This window comes from Sabethes cyaneus, chromosome 3 (genome assembly GCF_943734655.1).
Source record: "Sabethes cyaneus chromosome 3, idSabCyanKW18_F2, whole genome shotgun sequence".
NCBI lineage: Eukaryota > Metazoa > Arthropoda > Insecta > Diptera > Culicidae > Sabethes > Sabethes cyaneus.
This window is the reverse complement of record NC_071355.1, coordinates 135,586,264-135,607,246: the sequence shown is the minus strand read 5'-3', so window position 1 is coordinate 135,607,246 and position 20,983 is coordinate 135,586,264. Positions and strand designations below refer to the sequence as shown.

The 20,983-nt window shown below is 39.6% G+C and overlaps 1 protein-coding gene across 1 annotated transcript; it reads right to left on the bottom strand.

The window, feature by feature from the left end:
* Positions 1–18,340: 18,340 nt before the first annotated feature.
* LOC128742827 (phosducin-like protein) lies at positions 18,341–19,407 on the bottom strand. The gene is made up of 2 exons (XM_053839304.1): positions 19,266–19,407; positions 18,341–19,210 (listed from the first exon to the last, which is right to left on the bottom strand). The coding sequence occupies exon 2, from the start codon at positions 19,179–19,181 to the stop codon at positions 18,351–18,353; it is 831 nt and encodes a 276-aa protein (XP_053695279.1). The 5' UTR covers positions 19,182–19,210; positions 19,266–19,407; the 3' UTR covers positions 18,341–18,350.
* Positions 19,408–20,983: the final 1,576 nt, after the last annotated feature.

The following is a 20,983-nucleotide window of genomic DNA, read 5'->3' as shown; positions in this document are numbered from 1 at the left end:
GCATCACACAACTCACAGACGGATGAAATATGCTCATTGATGACGTCAACACTTCGAGATTTTTCAGGCGCCAAGTAAACACAACACAGCAAAAGCTTTTTACCCCAAACAGTAGCACTTACACATACCTGTTCTAGATGGTTACCATTCGTTGTTCGTACGATCGAACTGGGGAAACGCTGCGCAACGGCAATCAGGACACCGCTGAAAGTTGACTTATTGCTGTTGCTTGGGTTTCGGTCGCATCGAAACACGTTGAACGATGTGCCAAATAGTTGTAGTGAACTAATGCGGTCGTCAAGTCCAGTTTCAGTTATAAATATAACGTCGTAGTTGCAGTCAGTTGTCGATAGGAAAATCTCGTCAATTTTTGTTCTTACGCCACGGACGTTTTGCACATAAAAAGAACATTCGTCACACTCAAAATATTCTGCACATAACTAATAGTAAATTTCCATATGAAATCTCATATGATTATCATGAGCTGCATATAAACACAATCCTCCCAGAAATACACATAAAAATTATACGCGTATGAATAGTATGTGCAATTATACACATAAAAAATATACGCATATGAATAGTATGTGCTAATTTTTCGCTTGCACATAAATGATAACTGTTTCGCACATAAAGATCATTTACTGGGCACATTGCAAAAATCTATATGTGGGACACAGAAACTATACGAAAAGTTTTCTCAGTGCAGGTACCGATTGCTCGGAATTAAAATCGAAAGAGGAATACTTGCCTACATTAGCAAGCTGGAAGACCCCCTCTCCGTTCTCAAACACAGGACCGGGACGGCTGATGAGCGCAGGCTGCAGTGGCGCGACTGTGTTGAGTGGATTAGGGGCTTCCAAATTGCTTACTTCGGTGCGTCCCGGGCCAAATCCAGCAGTTAGTTTTTTAGCAAATCTACAAATTCACGAAACAGCAGTCCAGTGGGCCACGAAACAGGATCCAGGGCAACATTTTTCAGCTCCGGGTCCAAACCAATTTTGTAGGAGACGTACGAAAAAGTGGACGTATCCGTTCCTTTTTTCACGAGTCGAATGACAACCGCAGGCTCGGCAGTATTTAGGCAGCGAGAAACAATTTTTTGTATGTCGTTGTCGGTTAGCTGTGAATTCAATCCCGACAAATATAACCAAAAGCGTTTCTGTACTGCGACGGAAGCAATGGATGGCACAGAAAGATCACTGAGATCGATGTTATTTTCACCACGATCAGATTGAGCAGCAAACGGTACCCGCTCGGTTCGGCGACGCTTCACACTCTTACTTGGCCACACAGGAGTGGTCTGCAAAGTAGAGTGGGTTTCATGATCTGAATTCATCGGTTTGTTAGGCAAATTGTCGATTTTTTTGCTCAGGCCATCAATAACATCACACAACTTTTGAACCTGCGCTGGTAGCTCGGTGAGAGGTTGCGACTGCGATGGCACGTTCAGTTGCAAATCTGCCATGTAAGCCGAGATAGAACGGCCATTGAGCATGTCTCTGCATGTAGGGCAAATAAACATAATTTTCCCTTGCAGGAATAGATCCTTGCACACTCGACTGTTGAAACCACAGCATTGTTGATTAATGTGGTAGCTGGCTTCACAAAAGCCGCAACGGATCGGTTCGAGATCGTTGACGCTTTGTTTACATTCTCCACACTCTTGCTTCTCCATTCTGTTTTGGCTTAGTAACTTAACGAAGAATATAAAACAAAGACTGCCGGTCGACAAACTGAAGCGTATCGCGAAGATAGATTTAATTGTTTGTGGGCCAAAATCAAATAATCAAACGAAATTTCACAGCGAGCAGCTAGTACGAATGATGCAGATCTACTATGTGCGCAAAATCAAAGCGGCTTGAGTAAATTTAACACTTTAAAACGCGAAAAACTTAACAGCGAAATATCAAAGCGGTTTACTTGAACTTAACGAAACAATCCTCAATATAAGTTATTTGCAATAACTTGCAAATATAGAGCAGCTTTCAAGCTTAATTCAGTGCTTAGCGGTTACTTGGGTAATTTGTTAACAATATTTATATTCAAAAATAAGTATAAAAATGTTTGTAGGTTATAATGATGCGAAGTCTGTTTGGATCATGGAAACAACCAATATACGCCAATTTTGATATAAACTCTACAATCGATTTGATAGATGTAGCCATCATGCATACGTGGAATATCGGTTTTGAATGTGTTGCTTTGATATCGGACTGTGGAGGTGCCAATCAATCGATATGGTCAAACTAGAGTGACAATATACATCGCTCTAGGTCAAACGTAAACCTCGAAGAAGGAAGAACATTTTTGCTGCATCCAGGCACTGGTGGTAAAATATATTTATTTGCCGACCCTCCACATACGCTCAAACTTATACGCAACTGGTTATTTGACAATGGCTTCTACCCAGTAAACCATTAGGTTTGTATATCTCGATTGCAACTGAGATATACGAAATCATATCTGAACGAACAAGTTATATTTCACGCCATATAAGAACATATATGTACCAAAGTGGAGGCGATATACGTGCGAAAATTTTGCCGATTATTTGTAATTCTTTTTTGCGTAGTTTTTATAACACGCAACTAAATACTCCTGAATATATGATTAAGATATAAACAAATATTGCAATCGTCTATACTGCTTTATAATTCACAGTCATGAATTGTATATGAAGACACGCACGACTGCAAAACAACTTATTGTTCACTTCGATTTGACATACTCTAATCATTATTCAATTCCAATTTGAAATTGCCATGAAAACGATTTAATGTGAACTTTATATTACGATTTTGTGTTATCTGGGTACCTAGAAGGAGGATCATTTATTCCACCTTTAGATGAGAAACGAGATCATCCCTTATGGCACTTGGTTCCCAACAAAAGAACCGAAATATCAGATACCTTTTTTTTAACGGAACATCTTACAGTTCAAGGAAGTCAACGTCAAAATGTTGCTATGGCTGCAAAGGTGCTGTCTAGACGGTGTGCTACTGCATTGCTACGAAGAGTAGGAACACCAGAGGCAAAAGATTTAGCTGACTTCATATTTACGGTGAACGACTATTTCGATGTGGTCAATTCTCGGAATCTAAATGAATCTATTTTAATGAAAAACCCGTACGGAACAAATTTAGAAATTCAAAATAAGGCACTAGATCGAATGTACGATTTGATGAAAACGTCCATTGCTGGATGTTGCGGATGCAACAAGAAAACAGGTTTTCCAAAATTTTAAATCTCGCATATTTCGCGTTACGCGATTAAAATTTTCCTACAATATTGGATTGTTATTATTTTTATATAACTACAGGGTATTTGTAAACTTACGTTTGTGCGCTTTCTAATGTTTACAGGAATTTAACCTTCGCGAATGCCGAGCTAGGACTTAGATCATTCCAACATCTAGATTCGTAAGCGAAGCACTTAGTTGAAGATACATTTTTAATTGGCATATAATTACTTACGTATGAGAAAATATAGACTGAGTATAAGCTATTAGCTTTTTCTTGAGCAGAAATCACTTACTCTAACCTATAGATTGTACATTTTTAGATTAAGTTTAACTCACTTAACTAAACTTTAATAGACTTACTTTAGATTAAGCACAAATTGTAAATAGGGTTGCCAAGTCTGAAAATTACAAAAACCGGCCGGTCGATCCTGCCTTCAAAAAATGCGGGGGGGGGGGTGTTGTGGCAGCATATTAGAGGATTTGTCTGTAATGTGTAACGTGCGTTAGACAGTTTCCTGTGTAAATTATTGAAGATAGCTAGTTTTTGAGTGACAACTACTTGCTTCTGGCGCTAGTGGACAATTTAATGTATATTTCCGCCAGAAGCAAGGTATTATCACTGCAAAACTAGCTATCCTCAATGATCCAATTTTCAGAATTGATAATAAATTTATCAGAAAATTTAACAAACCAGGCAAAAAGTATAAATCCGGCTTCATACATCGGAAAACCGGCCTTTTTGCTGGATTGACCGGCCACCGGCTTTGCAAGTGAAAAACCGGTCGGGCCGGCCAAAAACCGGCCACTTGGCAACCCTAATTGTAAATAGGTTGTAAATATTAGCACGTAAGAACTAATTAGTTTAAGTATAACTTTTATATGGTTTTGAAATCAGCAAAGTGAAATTTTAAATTAGATTTCCAATCACTTGTAGGCACGTAAACAATCTTTTCCGATGACAAGACGTTTTAGCTCGATGACCATGATTTGCAGTTTTACGCAGCTGTCGCAATTGACAGTTCTATCGTTCCGAGAGTATGACGGTCGTAGCACGGTGAAGTGCCGCTTTGCCAATGAGATACGAGTAGGTGCAGCGTTGCACGAAGGGCATGCGCAACAGTCCCCCCAGTAGTTGGACCCTGGTCCGACTCACTCCCTTTTGCACCTACGTTCAACACGAGAAACTTAGTTGCGGTTACTGCATACAACCCGACAGTAATCTGGACAACCGCTGGCCGCACTTGTTCATTGGCATATATAACCACCAGCTTACGACTCTTTAACGAATTCAAAGTAACTATCACGACGCACGTAATCTGCCATATCGGGTAGAGCACTTTGGTTCGACGATTGACCGTAGGAAAGTGTTTTACTACCCACCGCTTCTGAAAGAGATTAGCAAGAGCCTGCGATACCTTCCTCGAACGCCGCAGTGTTATTGGGCACTTGTTGTAAGGGACCGGTGATTTTGATCTATATGTACTGCGCGAAATCCATAGACGACCAACGACGATGAAAACGAACCCGAAGAAGTTTATGCGCATATTTGAGAATAGGCGAATAAACGCCGCTACTGTTTTACCTGACTCACTGCGAATATGCGTGTTGTTGAAATAAAACGTCACCATGCGTTTTATTCGTTTATAACGCATATGCAGCTAATATCGATAACAACCGATTTTTTATAAGTTGTGCTTTTGTTATTGCATTTAACTTGTAAAAAGTTGCATAAATAACAATTCAGTTTCACAATACAATTATTGCGTACTACTAGCACTTGCAATATAATGTTTAAGTACGTTATTTTTAGTGATCAAAATCAACGATATTTTCGATACAAGGGCGATATTTTTCGAAACCTTTCGAACCAACACGATACCGCGAATACAACGCTATGCGCAGTGAGTCAGGTAACACAGTAGCTTGCGCGACACTGGATGAGCCATCACGGGTGGATCTGAAGAAGCACGTTGTAATTTGCAAACCTGCCATTCTGGGTGAACTCGATCGTGCACTCTGTGACGTCGGCTGCAGTCTGCATAGACTTGCTTGGTTTTGATCTTCCCTATCTCGAGAAGTCCTTCAGACTCCCTCGTAATCTGAGGTCTATGAAACCAACGACTCGGTTGCGACGGATCTGGTTTTTTTTCTCTGTTTTGTACCACCATGTTTCCTGAGCAGGTCCATTCGATATCGTCCCTTCTGGAAAGTCGATACAGCGTGTGGTTTTATCAATTCTCGCTCGGATTCGGAGATTGATTTTGCGGAGTACTAATCCCCAAACTGTCAAGAGCGGAAGACTTCTTGGCTATCTCATGCAAGCTCTCTGAGTCGCTAGCGTGGAAGTTGATGTGATAGCTGTACGGTGCAACATGCGATTCCCGGAGACCATCCGGTGAACACGTACCGTATATCGTCCAGCCCAGGCGTGTCTTGACTGCAACTGGTTCGTTCGGCTTTCCTTCGCGGCTCTCCAAGGTATGAACCAGCCGTACGTTGTTCAGTCCAATCAATAACTTAGGCTGAACGTCGAAGTAGGGCTGTACCGGCAAATCACTGAGGTAACTATATTTTTCTGAAAGCTTACGTATAGACAAAGATTGCGTCGGGAGCTTCAGTTCTTTGACCGTGTAGACATTAGACAAGTTAGTTTTGGAAAGTCCGTCATACGTGCCGGAGATGTCGAGAGAAACGCGCATAGAGTTGTTTTCGTAACGACAAATATCAGCCGTCCAGCGTAGACACAGTAAATGCTTTTCGCCTTGCAAGTTTAGCTCCTCCGCCAAACACTCCTCAATCAAAGTCATGGATGATCCACTATCCAAAAACGCATATGTATGCACCTCGACTCCATTGTTGTACAGGGTTACCGGAATATACTGAAACAGCACTGGATTGTTGCCTCCCCGATGAGTGTTGCAAGATTCCGTTTCTCTGGAGTTACCAACAATGGCTTGTTGCAGGGTTTCAATTTTTTGTTTCGGTCCTTGCGAGTACGTCACTGAATTGTCCTTGGCATCAGTGTGCATAAGTTGATGATGCTTATATTCACAGCCGTTCTTCCCACACAGCTTTACGAACCAGCACGGACCTAGGTGCCTGCCTAGGCAGCAACGACATAATTTACGATTACGAACCGCAGCCCAACGGGCGGAAAGTTTCATTGAAATGAACTGCTTGCAGAGTTTTACTGTTTCGCAGTTACCATTGCAAATAACGCAACCAACGCTTGCCGTATGTTGCTGATCAGTTTCGGTGTGCGCATAAAGAAATCCCTCATCATCCCGTCCGCGGTGAGTCTTATTGCCAAAATTATCCGAGAATTGTGGCATCGTTACTGCGCTTGCAGCCTCAGCCAACTTGTACAACCAGTCGCTGAAGTCGGACAGCGTTACTAGTCGTAGAGGCTGACGATGAATAGCCCACTGCAAACGAATGAACGATGGCAGGACTGGAAGCGACCTAACCAACTAAAAATAGTGACTTTAGTGACCAAAATTTAAAAAATAGTGACCAAAAAGTGACCTAAAGTTTTAGAAAAAATAACTTAGATTACCTTATTCACGAAGTATATAATGTTGAAAACAACTGAAAATAATCAGTTTGCCCTTTTTAAATTTCATTACCTCTTCTTTTAACAAATTTGCTCCTAGTTAGCTTCGAGATATGACGCTGGTTTAACAAGTCAATCGTCGTATGTTCGAATCTCGGCTAGGCGGTGCTGCTAGATAGAATCAGTAGGATTTTTACACCAGCCCCGTCACTGTCCTGTACTCTAATAGCCGGCTGCGAAAGCTGTCGATGAAGAAGAGTTAAGTCTTAGAAAGACGTTTAAGCCCAGGTTTTTTTTTGCAAATTACTACGCTACTTCTTCTCCTAAATCTGCTGTGCATTATAACATCATGTGATCTAATGTACTGCTTCAGAACTGCAACACGCTCAAACAAAGCTTGTACCTACTAGTGGAACATTCGCTGTCATGTTTTTCGATCGGAAAGCTTTTTGAATTTCGATAAATTAACCTTACTAAGTTCTACATAATTTTTATACACTCAAGATTTACTCATATGCTCGCAACAGCTCGTTCGCAACGCCCACTAAGCCACGTGAACTCAGTAAATCGGTACTGGATTCCTGATAATGATGGCATAGAAGGAATTGAACTTGCAGAGAGCAAATAGTGGTATTTTTTAATTTTTCGTGTTAAAAAAATGTTGGTGTTCTCTTGCAAGACTTTATTTTTCAAATTATTACTTTCAGATTGCACCTAAGCAAAGCTGAATTTCAAGAATCACATTATACTTAGCGATTCAGGTTTTAATGGAAAAATTTCCAGCAATGGATAAAACTCTTTCCACTTCCATCGAAATTTGACGAATGGTTCCAAGCGCGTTAAATATTATGGTCAAGCATTTTTCTTCTATCTCTTCTTAAAAGGGAAAATTCACTTTTGATTGTTTTCAAAGATCCTGGTGTTTTTATTACATTCAATGCTAGTAGAATGAGTACTTTGCGTTCACCCAGGCACTTCCCATAATCAATCCCATAAATGTAAGGCGCATTTATTTACATTAAGTTTTCGTCAACTTGTTTGTTCTTAAAGTACCTTTAGAAGACTTAAAAATATTTAAAGTCTTTACTTAAAGAGTACAATTGACCCAGAAAACGAAAAGGTCGTCGTTAAAGAAATTGACTAAAGAAATGACATCGAAGCTCAGTCACTCGCGGCCTCCTGTCATCATTAAATCTAATTTGCTCAACGATGATTGTTGTGCGTGACTCTGTTCAATGTTGCTCGAAAAAGTTCTAACAATATTTTTTTCGAGCTCAACATTTAGGTGATTTTATTAACTGTACGCCACAAACTTGATTGCCTGGCGTTTTCCTTTAGACAGCACGGATCGATTTCGTAATGATACGATGATATTTGTTGCAGTTTGCTTGCAGTAAATATTTTCTCCCGCGTTCATCGACTGATACTCCGCAAGTTTTCGAGCAAAAGATTCAGAAGTTTTCATCGAGATACATGCGCACTTGGTTTCGACGTACCGAAAATGAGTTACTTGTCATTTCTTTAGTCAGTTTCTTTAGTCGTCGTATTTCAATTGTTTTCCCTCAATTCTGACAGCTTTGAAAAATTCGAAAAAGATAATTGAATAGCAAGTTGTTCCAACATGAATGGCAGCATTATGTCCACCTCATACATTGAGCCAAATTCCCAGCGAAGATGCTTCAAGGCAGCCAAAACAAATTCAAGTGCTACAATTATTTGATGGACTGCTGCAAACTTTTCATCGCTCGTTGTAATTTCGCATTACACTCCAATTTAATTAGATTTCTTTAAATAATCCATTCAATTTTAAAAATCTCTTCAGCACTAATTACAAGCTGTGCTTTCAATCAGACATAATTTTGAAGCGGAGTTTTAATTAAATGCCCGAAAGAAGAAAAATACACATTTTTTGCCCTTTTATAACCAGTATATTGGTATTCAAAATTTGGCCTGTTTCGGTACTACCGGTTAGACCGCCCTAGTCCATATCCTTTTTGGGAAATTTCTAACGTGCGCTACGCGTACGAGAGACAGATTCATCATTTATACAAAATTCTTATGTTCATTCATTTCAAAAATAGTTATAAATAAAACATTTGTTCACAAAAAATTGTAAGTATATTCTGAAAAATGCAAAAAATGAAGTGAAGAAGAGTTTCATGAACATATTTATTATTTTGAGGAGGAAAACTATGTACTTTTGAAAACCTTGAAATCAATTACGTGTTTAAACCATGTAATCGCCCAGTTAGCTTCGAGGTACGATGCTGGTCTAACAAGTCAGTCGTCGCAGGTTCGAATCTCGGCTAGGCGATGCTGCTAGATGGAGTCAGTAGTTTTTTTGCACTAGTTCCGTAATTGTCCTGTAGTCTAACAGCCGGCTGCGAAGTCTGTCGATAAAGAAGGGTCAAGTCTTAGAGAGACGTTTAAACCCAAGGCTTTTTTTAAACCATGTATGCATGTATAAATATCAAAAAAATCCGGTAATTGTTTGAATATTCTACAAACAGATAATTAACTCTTTGTTCATTCACTTGTGCGTTTTTTATTTTATTTTTTCGTGTCGGTCAGGTATCTAAAATAACATTCTGCCAAACCTATTCTCTACTTTTTCAAGCTAAACAGCGATTCGTTGTGCATATTGCAGTAAAGCTCAACGTATTTTGATTTACCATTTCGGATACAAGTTTTCATAGGAAAATGTAAGAGATGTCATGTCGGTTCGTCGGTCCGAAAGCAGAATTTAACGCAAGGCTTTGTTTTTCTGTGCCTCAAGGACTTTGTTTTTTATTACCCACTTTTAATTTCAAATCTTTCTAAAAGAACACAGATCTACAGATCAAAGCTGTCTAGTAATTCCTGGTACGCAGATTTCATTCTGGGTGTACAGATTCATTTGTCTCAGAATGGAATTCAGAATTAATAAATTTCCGTTAAGACCAATTTTCGCCAAATTTCCGACAAGTTCAAACTCGCAACATTTTTCCCCATTTCCCGAGTGTGGTCACCCTTTTATCAGTTACGAGTCATGATACATGCCATCAAGACGTATCAAGGGGCATAGTTAGAAAATTTTCCTAGGAAGGTCATGCAAAAAAAAATCTGATATAGCCTAACCGTGAGGATTTGGAATTATTTTCAATCAAAAGCCATTTTGGTTTCAATTGAGCGTTCCTCCAAAGAAAATAGATGTTAAAACTTAAACCCCCAGTCGTACCCTTCGAGGTATGTTGTATGTTCGAATCTCGATCTTTTCGATATGCGGTGAGGGTCGAGACGAGTTGATTGCTTATCCTGTATGCTTTTACATCACTCTTGAGGTGGGATCCGTGAAGCGAGTATCGAAACGAGAAGCTCGATTTTCAGTAGAAGTAGTCAATTCCTTAACTACGCAGATGACTTCAATATTATAGCCGTAAACGGCAACGGCGGAGTACTTCTACGCAAAGCTAAAAGTGAAGGCAATGAGAATTGGGCTGGAAATAAATGCGTCAAAGACCTAATGGTAGAGACTCAAAGCAGATGAACGTGTGCTTTTCACGGACGGTAATCGTTGACGAAGGCGGACCTGAAGTGGTAGATGAGTTCGTGTATTTGGGATCGCTGGTGGCCGCGGATAACAGCACTAGTAAGCAGATCCAGCGCATTCAAGCAGGACATCGAGCCTTCGCAAAACACTATGATCACAAACCGCCGTACGAAGCCAACAATGTACAAACCGCTCATTAGACCGGTAGTTTTTAAGGATTTGGCGATGCTCACGGAGAACATACGCGCCTTTGCTATGTTCGAGAGGAAGCTACTGCGGACGATACTTGCCGGAGCACAAGTTGAAAGTGGAGAAGCGTATGAATAACGAACAACAGACACTGCTAAGGAAGATTACTATCGTTATCTAGCAAAAATTGATAAGTCACAGTGGACCGCACACACTTCTAACAGGACAGGAAATCACTTCTATTCAACAACCCCACCGGGACTCAAAACAGAGGGGTGCTACGTGTGATATAGCTGGACCAGGTCCAAATCGACTTGCGACATCTCTGAGACACCTGGTGACGAGTAATTCAGGATCGAGTTGAACGATGACGACTGTTTGAAACAACACGGACCACCCCGGATCAATGCTGCTGACGACGACGACGACGACGAGGATCGTACAACTAGCCCTGTAAATTTACCCATGCTAGAAACATCTGAGTGCGAAATTTCGAGCATGTACATGTAGACCAAATTTTCTTCTGCGGGGGGGGGTTGGAATTAAGGATAGGTTTTCTGCATTGGCATTGGCGTTGGATTTTGCATTGGCGGTACTTAAGTGGTACATTCAGAAATATAACGTTGGCGTGTTTAAAGAAAAAAAGTTGATTTTATCGATATCTTTTAGCTTGTAAAGCTGGGTTACAACGTGGTCTCCAATGATTTCATTCCATTTCTTCTTGGCTGGCCATACAAGTGGCTTACATATCCATCCTACTTCGGTTCAAAGCAGCACTCCAAACTTAAAATGCTTAGAGTATACAGATAACATCCCGCGGAAAACACAAACCATTATTCAAATTTTCAAATCCAAAAATTTCTAGCAGTTTCATTTAGCAGTAGTAAAAAATGGGACTAAGCGCCCTGTTCTGTAAGTCACGTCCAGCAACTCGTCTCAGTCACTGTCGAGTGTCGAGTACAGGAAGAACGAACAGCATGACGGTGCGATAAATAACTTAAACAAAGCAAGCTTAGGTGTCACTAGCTTTGTAGCGATCGACTCGGTCGAGTGGAATCGACAAAAATGGTATCGCGTGTGACTTACAAAATACTAAAAGTGGACTATTCGAGCAAAATGACACATGACGTGACTTACAGAATAGGCCTCTATGAAAATAGTGACTTTAGTAACTTTTTGATGGAAAAAAGTGACTTTAGTGACATTTTGATCAAAAAAGTGACTTTTAAGAGACTAGCTTGAAAAAAGTGACCAAGTCACTAAAAAGTGACCAACTTCCAGCCCTGCGATGGAAGACGTTCGGTTAGGCTGTATAATAGCGTTAAATTACACAAATGCTCCTCCAGTTTGCAATCCTTCACGGTTGCAACCATATTGCGAACGGCCAGTGCGAAATCGATTAGTGTGCTCAAGCGTTCTGCATTAGGTGCGGGAAAAGTACTTATTTTCTTGAGCAGCGTATGCACGATGATTTCCGGGCGACCGAAGAGCATTCTAAAAGTAGAGAGAACGTGTTTCAAATTAGCTGGGTGTAACAGCTGACATTTGACAGCTTCCAATGCCTTTCCCTTCAGGCATTTCTGTAGACGGGCCATGTTCTCCTCTGGTGAAAATCCACAAAGGTTCGTCGTATTCTCAAACGTAGCGAAAAAGAGCGGCCACTCTTCCGGATCACCACTAAAAACTGGTAACTCTTTGGCGACTGCATGACGCGCGGCGATTTGGCTTCTATTAAGCAGCGCCATTCCTCCTAAGGTAACAGGAAAATCGTAAGAATCGCATAGGTGGGATTCTTGTGCAGTATAACGCGGATAATCATTAAATTGAGCAAATCCGGAAGCATTCGGGTGCTGAGTGTGATTCGGGAAAGACGATCGTGTGTGTGGAAGATGATCGGTTTGAGAGGGAACAAAGGAGTCTGCATTGGGTATTCGGATGACTGGCGGCGGTTCTCGAGCTGGAATATACGACCGCTGGTCAGTACGAGGAGAATCGATGGTCGAAAGCGTGAAACGGTTATCCGTCGAAGGGGGATTCTGAACAACAGTGTGCACCCAAGGGTAAGTCGCTGAGAACATTTCGTTCACCTCTTTCATGGAAATTTTGTTCAGTCTGTGCCTTACTGTGCTGCCGAGGTGCTGATCATGTGAAACCTGTCAAATTCGCCTGCGCTCAGATTGACCGTTTGATCGTTTTGACATTAACAAACATTGGCAGGGCTGCCAATTTCTAACATTTCAAAATTTAAATGTCAAAAAAGTGGGCCACAGTGTGCCATAAACTGTGAAATGAATGTACCGCAATTGCAATCAATGAGGTCAGCTGTTCCCTAAATTGAGCCTGCCTCAATGTTCTAAGCGACTTACCCTTGTGTGCACCTGTTGGTCTCTCCTACGTGGAGCGACAATTAATTCTTGTCTATTTTGGTTAACTACAGTCGGGGCGATCGGTGGGGTACCGCGATGATGATTGTTCATTGTTGATGAATGAAAAACGGGCGGTTCTCTAGCACCGTGACTTTTCATAAGACCGTTACCTTGTTCTACCGGATTGGCATTCCTTGTATCGAGTAAAAGCTGGAACCTACGACGCAGAAGGTTGCGTTCCAAAGCCTCTTCCCCTTTGAGTAACTGAACACGCAGCTCCATCGGAAGCTTATTCATCAGATCGTGAACGACCGCAGGGGGAGCTGGATTGGATTGCAATAAAAGTGCTCGTGGAGTGTGTGGACGTGGGGCAGGTGGTGCTGGATTTGGCGATGTGGGCTGACTAGCCGTTGGTACAATTGGTGCTCGTGGAGTTTGCGGTCGCGGAGAACGTACTGTCAAGGCTGGCGTTCGCGGTGTGGGAACTCGTGGGACTGGCCACAGTGGCTGCGGCAATGGCTCCCCTATAGGAGTACTCGGATGTGGCAATGATGGAGCAGGAACTCTAGCAACAATGCATTCCTTGCAGCTCCAATCATAATTGGCTACACTTTCGTTGACTCCGACGCAGTTAAAGTGGTAACACCACCTACAGTCGTCGCAACAGACCATCTCATCATAATCCGCCTGTTGGCAGAGCGGGCAGGATTGCTGCGAACCGGTGTTCGGAACTTTTGATCGGTCCTTTCGTGGCATCTCGGCTTTATCCGGTAAACGAAAATTTTAAATTGTTGCGGATGCAACAAGAAAACAGGTTTTCCAAAATTTTAAATCTCGTATATTTCGCGTTACGCGATTAAAATTTTCCTACAATATTGGATTGTTATTATTTTTATATAACTACAGGGTATTTGTAAACTTACGTTTGTGCGCTTTCTAATGTTTACAGGAATTTAACCTTCGCGAATGCCGAGCTAGGACTTAGATCATCCCAACATCTAGATTCGTAAGCGAAGCACTTAGTTGAAGATACATTTTTAATTGGCATATAATTACTTACGTATGAGAAAATATAGACTGAGTATAAGCTATTAGCTTTTTCTTGAGCAGAAATCACTTACTCTAACCTATAGATTGTACATTTTTAGATTAAGTTTAACTCACTTAATTAAACTTTAAGACTTACTTTAGATTAAGCACAAATTGTAAATAGGTTGTAAATATTAGCACGTAAGAACTAATTAGTTTAAGTATAACTTTTGTATGGTTTTGAAATCAGCAAAGTGAAATTTTAAATTAGATTTCCAATCACTTGTAGGCACGTAAACAATCTTTTCCGATGACAAGACGTTTTAGCTCGATGACCATGATTTGCAGTTTTACGCAGCTGTCGCAATTGACAGTTCTATCGTTCCGAGAGTATGACGGTCGTAGCACGGTGAAGTGCCGCTTTGCCAATGAGATACGAGTTGGTGCAGCGTTGCACGAAGGGCATGCGCAACAGCTGGAGGAAAATCAAAACTACAAGTAATTAGTCTTTCAAAGTGTGTTATTTGTTAGCTGTCACAGGTATTCCAACGTGCCATAATGATGTCGATTATATCATTAAAGGAATTGTATCAAGATATGCAGAAAAGATTTAAAATTTATTTTATAATGTGTGCAAAATTGAATCAAGATTCCTTGGAATGTTTGTTTGGTTTGATAAGAGCCAGAGGAATAACGAATGATCATCCAACGCCTTTAAACGCTCTTCGCTATTTGAGGGTAATTATGTTAGGTAAACATATGTCGTCAATTTCTCCAGGACAAAATACGATAGATGAGTGCAATGAAAATTTTGCTGTATTGGATATACTACGCCAAATAAAAACTGAAAACAAGGAAAATGAAACAGATCTATCAGAGTCATGTGTAGTTAGTGATGTTGAAGATACAGTCCATAATGGCTTCATAACGGAAGACGACGGATTTGAATACCTAATTGGCGCAATGTGTCGAAAATACAAAAATGAGTTTCCGTACTTGGGAGCCTTTACTTACCTAACACCAGGAACCGAATCACTGCTGGATCATGATTACGCATTTTGTTCATCGTATGTACAACATTTGTCGCTTGGTGGGCTCACAAAGCCTTCTGAAAAATGGATGGCCCAAGCCAGACGATTGGAAAGATGCTTTCAGAATTTTTGATGGATGCTCCATTTCGAACAATAAGAATGTGACCCAAAAGTTGTCGCACACATTGAAAGCGAAATATACAGATATTCCTCCGATATTGATTGACCATTTCGTTCGCCATCGAACTTACATTAGAATTAATACGTTAAACAGAATTTTGAAGCACACGAAGGCCCAGAAAAATAGCGTCAAACGCTTAGTAAAACCACTTTCGACACCATTATCGTCGAAAGGAAAAAAAAATGAAAAGATACTTTTGTAAATACACATATTAATGATTAATTTTCACTAGAACTAAATAAAAAACTACAGTTGATAAGCATACAAACAGTTTTTAAGGATGGCTTCAGTCCTAATTAAAAATTACCAATGTACTGGGAATGAGGCAAATTTTGATATTTGGGATATTTGTGATATTTTTGTACGAAAATTTCGTGTTTTTCTTTGTCGATACATTCGCTGCGATATAAAGATACATAATATTGGAAAACGGAAAAGGTATTTCTCTGATTTAGAGCAATATTTAAAAAAATGTGCAAATCTCCATAGAAGTATCAAGAAACTTGAACTTTCATACGTCACAATAGTATAATCAATATATATAAAATGCCAGTGTCGCTGCAGTGCGCGTGGTAAACATCACACATGTTCAGATAATGTATTTACATTATATATGCAAATGTGTGCGTGCTATAGTTACTATATATATAGTTCGGCGGATAGAAAATCGGGAGCCAAATAAACGTCAAAAGCGGAGCCAATAGCTTTTCAAAATCCAAAATGCAGGAGTAATGTTAAAAAAACACACTTTATTTTCATAGAACTAGTCATTTTCAACACCCGCCAGTGATTATTTTTCGTGAAACCTGCACATTTCACCATCATTTCAAATTTAATTTCATAAATCAGGGATTCGCCAATTCGCCTGGTGTTCTATCCGCCGAACTATATATATAGTAACTATAGTGTGTGCCTGAGATTCATCAAAAGGGGAATCTCATTGTCAAACTTTGACAACCAGTTTAAAATTTCAAATATGGCTGCCAAGTAATGTGATTGGAAACTTCGCTTGCTTCAAATTTCTGAAAAAATCGGTGCAAAAGGGCGCTGTTGTGGGATTCTATTCATCCGGACGAAAAGAAAAAGAACGTTCAAAACCATTTCACTGGCATAAAAACACAGCGGAGAACGCACTGATGACAGCACCAACCAGCGCACAGATAAAGAACAGATAAATAACAATGAGCAACTTTGACAATGAAGTTCCCGATTAACAGACTTGATACAGATTGTAAGCATCATGTTTACCACAATGAGTCCTATATAGAAAAACAGCGACACTGGCATTCTATAGACCTAGAGTGACTATATACAGAGTGGCGACAAGTCATCCCAAATGTATGCAATGCGGTTTTTTCAAGGCTTTTCTTTCTCTTTCCTGCATACGCGTTGGATAGGTCGTCTGCTCGATTGGAATTACATTGACAGATAATTATCATTCCAATTTTGACATTGTCGCCACTCTGTATATAGTCACTCTATATAGACCAAATCATCATACCGTCAATTGACAGATACTGGCGCCCTTGTTTACATTTTGGAAAACTTTCCTTTCCGTTTATAGCGAATGTAGCGTGTTTTTTGACATTTTACAGGCATAATGGCTTTAAAATTTAGTCCTAATGCTGTTTAAACTCGGTTTAAACAACAAACTTGCCGTTTAAACAGCCTCAACTTTTTTTGACTCTGCGGTCTGTTTGTAAACAAGGGCGCCAGTATCTGCCAGATGACGTCACCTTGATTTGGTCTATATATATTGATTCTACTGTCACAATGGACACCAATACTAATGCAGGGTCGAGTCGATAGTACCTTTCTAATAAATAGATCATTACACGGGAGCTCCTAACCACACTTTTTTGACAGCACTTGGTGGTTTGTTTACATGGTGTTAAAGTTTGAATTGAGTTTTCTATCTTTGTCCGGCAGATAATGATAAAAAATTATAGTTTTTATTTAAGAGAAAGCACCTTACATGCATTTTAAAGCACCTGATGCAGTAATCCTTCACGAAATTTCAAATCGAAACCGCTGGATGTGACAAAAAACATGTAAACAAACCACCAAGTGGTGTCATTTGACGGCAAAATGATCTATAGATCATTACACGGGAGCTCCTAACCACACTTTTTTGACAGCACTTGGTGATTTGTTTACATGGTGTTAAATTTTGAATTGAGTTTTCTACAAGTTTTCTATCATTGTCCAGCAGATAATGATAAAAATTTATAGTTTTTATTTAAGAGAAAGTGCCGTACATGCATTTTACAAAAGCTTATGCAGTAATCCTTCACGAAATTTCAAATCTAAACTGCTGGATGTGACAAAAAACTTGTAAACAAACCACCAAGTGGTGTCATTTGACGGAAAAATGACGTCATGATCTATATTTCTTGGGACAGTCCAAATCATCATACCGTCAATTGACAGATACTGGCGCACTTGTTTACATTTTGGAAAATTTTCCTTTTCGTTTATAACGAATGTAGCGTGTGTTTTAGCATGTTACAGGCATAATGGCGTTTAAAATTTAGTCCTAATGCTGTTTAAACAAAAAACTTGCCGTTTAACAGCTGAAATTTTTTTGGACTCTGCGATCTGTTTGTAAACAAGGGCGCCAGTATCTGCCAGATGACGTCACCTTGATTTGGTCTATGAATGTCGAAAAGGGGCCATTTTGGGTGTCCTATCAGTGTGCAACGAATCCGAAATTCCGGATGTACCGCGATGGCGACCAACGAGGTGGAATATCGATAAAACCTCGTACCACAAAACAGAAGTGTAAGTAGAAATCCATACACGTACATGCTACTTTCTACAGATACTAGCGAACCTGGCGGTAGCGAGTCACTTTTTTCCACGAAAACACACGAACACATACGAATGCACACGAAAGCATGTGAAAACTGATATGCGATTGGCAGCGAGCGTTCTCCTTATATTGCTATTATTTGCTTCTATGCGAAAACCTTCCCAAAGAAAAATAAAAACATAAAAGACTCTGTTACCAGTTTTGATCGCCGAATCGTTCCGACTTACACTTCTGTTCTGTGTTCGTACCCTAGATAATGCCTGGCACAATGTTCTCAGCGACTTTCCCCTTTGGTCGTGATCCAATTAACGAAATTAAGCTGTACATAAAAAATACATTTGCTGTCGCATTCTAAACGAGAAATTTCTCTTTGATTCCGAAGAAAAATTTAGCATTATATGCACTAGGTGTAGCTTTTATTGTACTAATGGAACAGAATATTTATCTGGAAGCATACCAACTTCAATGAGAAAGCTTTCTACATCTGAGCTGTTGAAATCATCCGACAAATCATCGGTCAATCTAACGAAGTTTCCGATAATTTGACCTGCTTTGTAAACTAAAATCGCCGGTAGACCACTCACTTTGAACATTCTGCTTAAACCAGCAATCGAGCTCATGAATTTGCAAAATTTGACATTGGTATATTCTGTAGCCAAATCAACTAAAGCGTCGTTCATATTTTTACAGGCATTGTTGTTGCTGTCGTAAATGTGAATAACGACGGTAACTGACTTTTGCTCGTCATCCACTGCTTTTAGAAAATCTTCTCCACTTTGAATATCAATCAAAACACCAAATTTTGGCAGCTTCTCAGCCATTGCTAGCATTTCTGACATTCTTTTTCTTTGGTACTCTAACAAAAACTTGTCGTTTTCTAAATCCACCAGATCATCTAACTGTTTTTGACAATTAACGTTTTCACTTTCAGAATTAGTTTGTACAGTTATACTAAGCTTTTTAATTAATTCAAGTTTTTCTTTATCTTGATGTTCACGTTTTTCTGCTTCCAGTTGTTTAAATCGTTGCCAGTCATTGATGACTCCTTTAGGACCCGTATTAGAGGTGCACGCAGAAAAGTAAGTCTGATCTTTTAAACTGCTTTCAGGAATAAATTGAAGATCAGGTTTATTTCTTCCACTCGCACCACCATCTGCTGGCACACAATCGTCGTCTGCTTCATCTTCACTACTGCTGCAATAGTAATGATTTTTTTCGCCTAGTATTTTGTCTTCCAAAGTAGCCATGAGTGATCTACAAAAAATGTTTAATCCCTCTGCAAGTGAAATTATTATTAGCACTTGTATATGTTACTATGAATAACTGTATACTGGATAGAAAGATGGCTAATAAAAACTAAATTTATCCTTTTAAGTTTCACACTCTCCGTTACAAAAAACAACTCTTTCCTCCAAAAAACTGAATGAGACAATATTCACAATAATTCCAAAATTCTTGAGCTGAGCTCGACATCGACAGATCGACACAGACACACACACACAGGACACAGCATAAGAGCTGTCAGCTGTCAAAAAATAGGTTGATGCAGGCAGAGCTGCCATAAATACTGATACCCGCTTACGAAAATTTCGGATGCCTGGCAGAAATCGAACAGAACCAGTCTTCATTTTTCGCCCGATTCTCTTTATAGGCGAATTCGAGCAAAACTAAGAGCAACCGTTCGCTACCTGGTTGTGATTATTGTAACTACAAAAAAAGTGCAATTCCCAAAATGCTTGCTGGCACCTATATGGATCTCGACTTTAAATGTAATATTTTATTGAATTACCAACAGTGGGAATGATGAAAATGGATAATAAAGGTAAGAAAAAGCATTACCTTTCATTTGATATATATTGTTCCTGCTTCGGGAGATTATTAGAGCTTCGTAATTGTATTTATGGTTACGAACTGATAGGTTATATCTTTGGTTCTTGGCGCAGATGATGCTAATCAAGAAAATTAATCCGTTAGCATTTGAAAACACATTGGAAAACGCTGAAGACTGAAAATAATTGGTGATTCTCTATCCAGGATATGTAAACTTTACAGCTGACTCTATGTACTTTTGTTTCATGCGGTACAAAATCAAACATTAACATTTTTCTGCCATAAAGTTAATTAATTCGAATATTTTCACTTACCTTAACGTAGATAAACAAATTTCTTCCAATATTTCGCTATCTAAAATTCTGACAATTGAAAGGGTTAATAAAAAACTGCATTTTATTTCAGTTTTTTCAAAAATGTATGGAGTTTGACAGCGATTTTACTTTTCATCACTTTTTTTATACAGCGCCTCTAAGCGGACGATAGCTTGTCAAAAACGCCTATATCAAATGTGACACTTTGAGGCAGGAGAAAAGCGGTTCATCAGTTTTGCAGTTTCGGGCAAAAGGTAAGAGAATAATATGGACCATGATAAAGCAGGTATAATTTAATTGTTAACCTGTTTATTGCACGCTTCGTGCTACTACATTCCGCTGCGGCCACCCTCCAAAATAGGAGGGAAAGCTGAATTGGTACAAAGCCGGTTTTTATTCGAAACCTCTGGCAGAAATCGAACAGAAATCCGGCAGAAAAACCGAAATTTCTGCCCGAATCGGATGTGTCATTTCTGCTACTGTGTTACCTGACTCACTGCGCATAGCGTTGTATTCGCGGTATCGTGTTGGTTCGAAAGGTTTCGAAAAATATCGCCCTTGTATCGAAAATATCGTTGATTTTGATCACTAAAAATAACGTACTTAAACATTATATTGCAAGTGCTAGTAGTACGCAATAATTGTATTGTGAAACTGAATTGTTATTTATGCAACTTTTTACAAGTTAAATGTAGAGTGACTATATACAGAGTGGCGACAAGTCATCCCAAATGTATGCAATGCGGTTTTTTCAAGGCTTTTCTTTCTCTTTCCTGCATACGCGTTGGATAGGTCGTCTGCTCGATTGGAATTACATTGACAGATAATTATCATTCCAATTTTGACATTGTCGCCACTCTGTATATAGTCACTCTAGTTAAATGCAATAACAAAAGCACAACTTA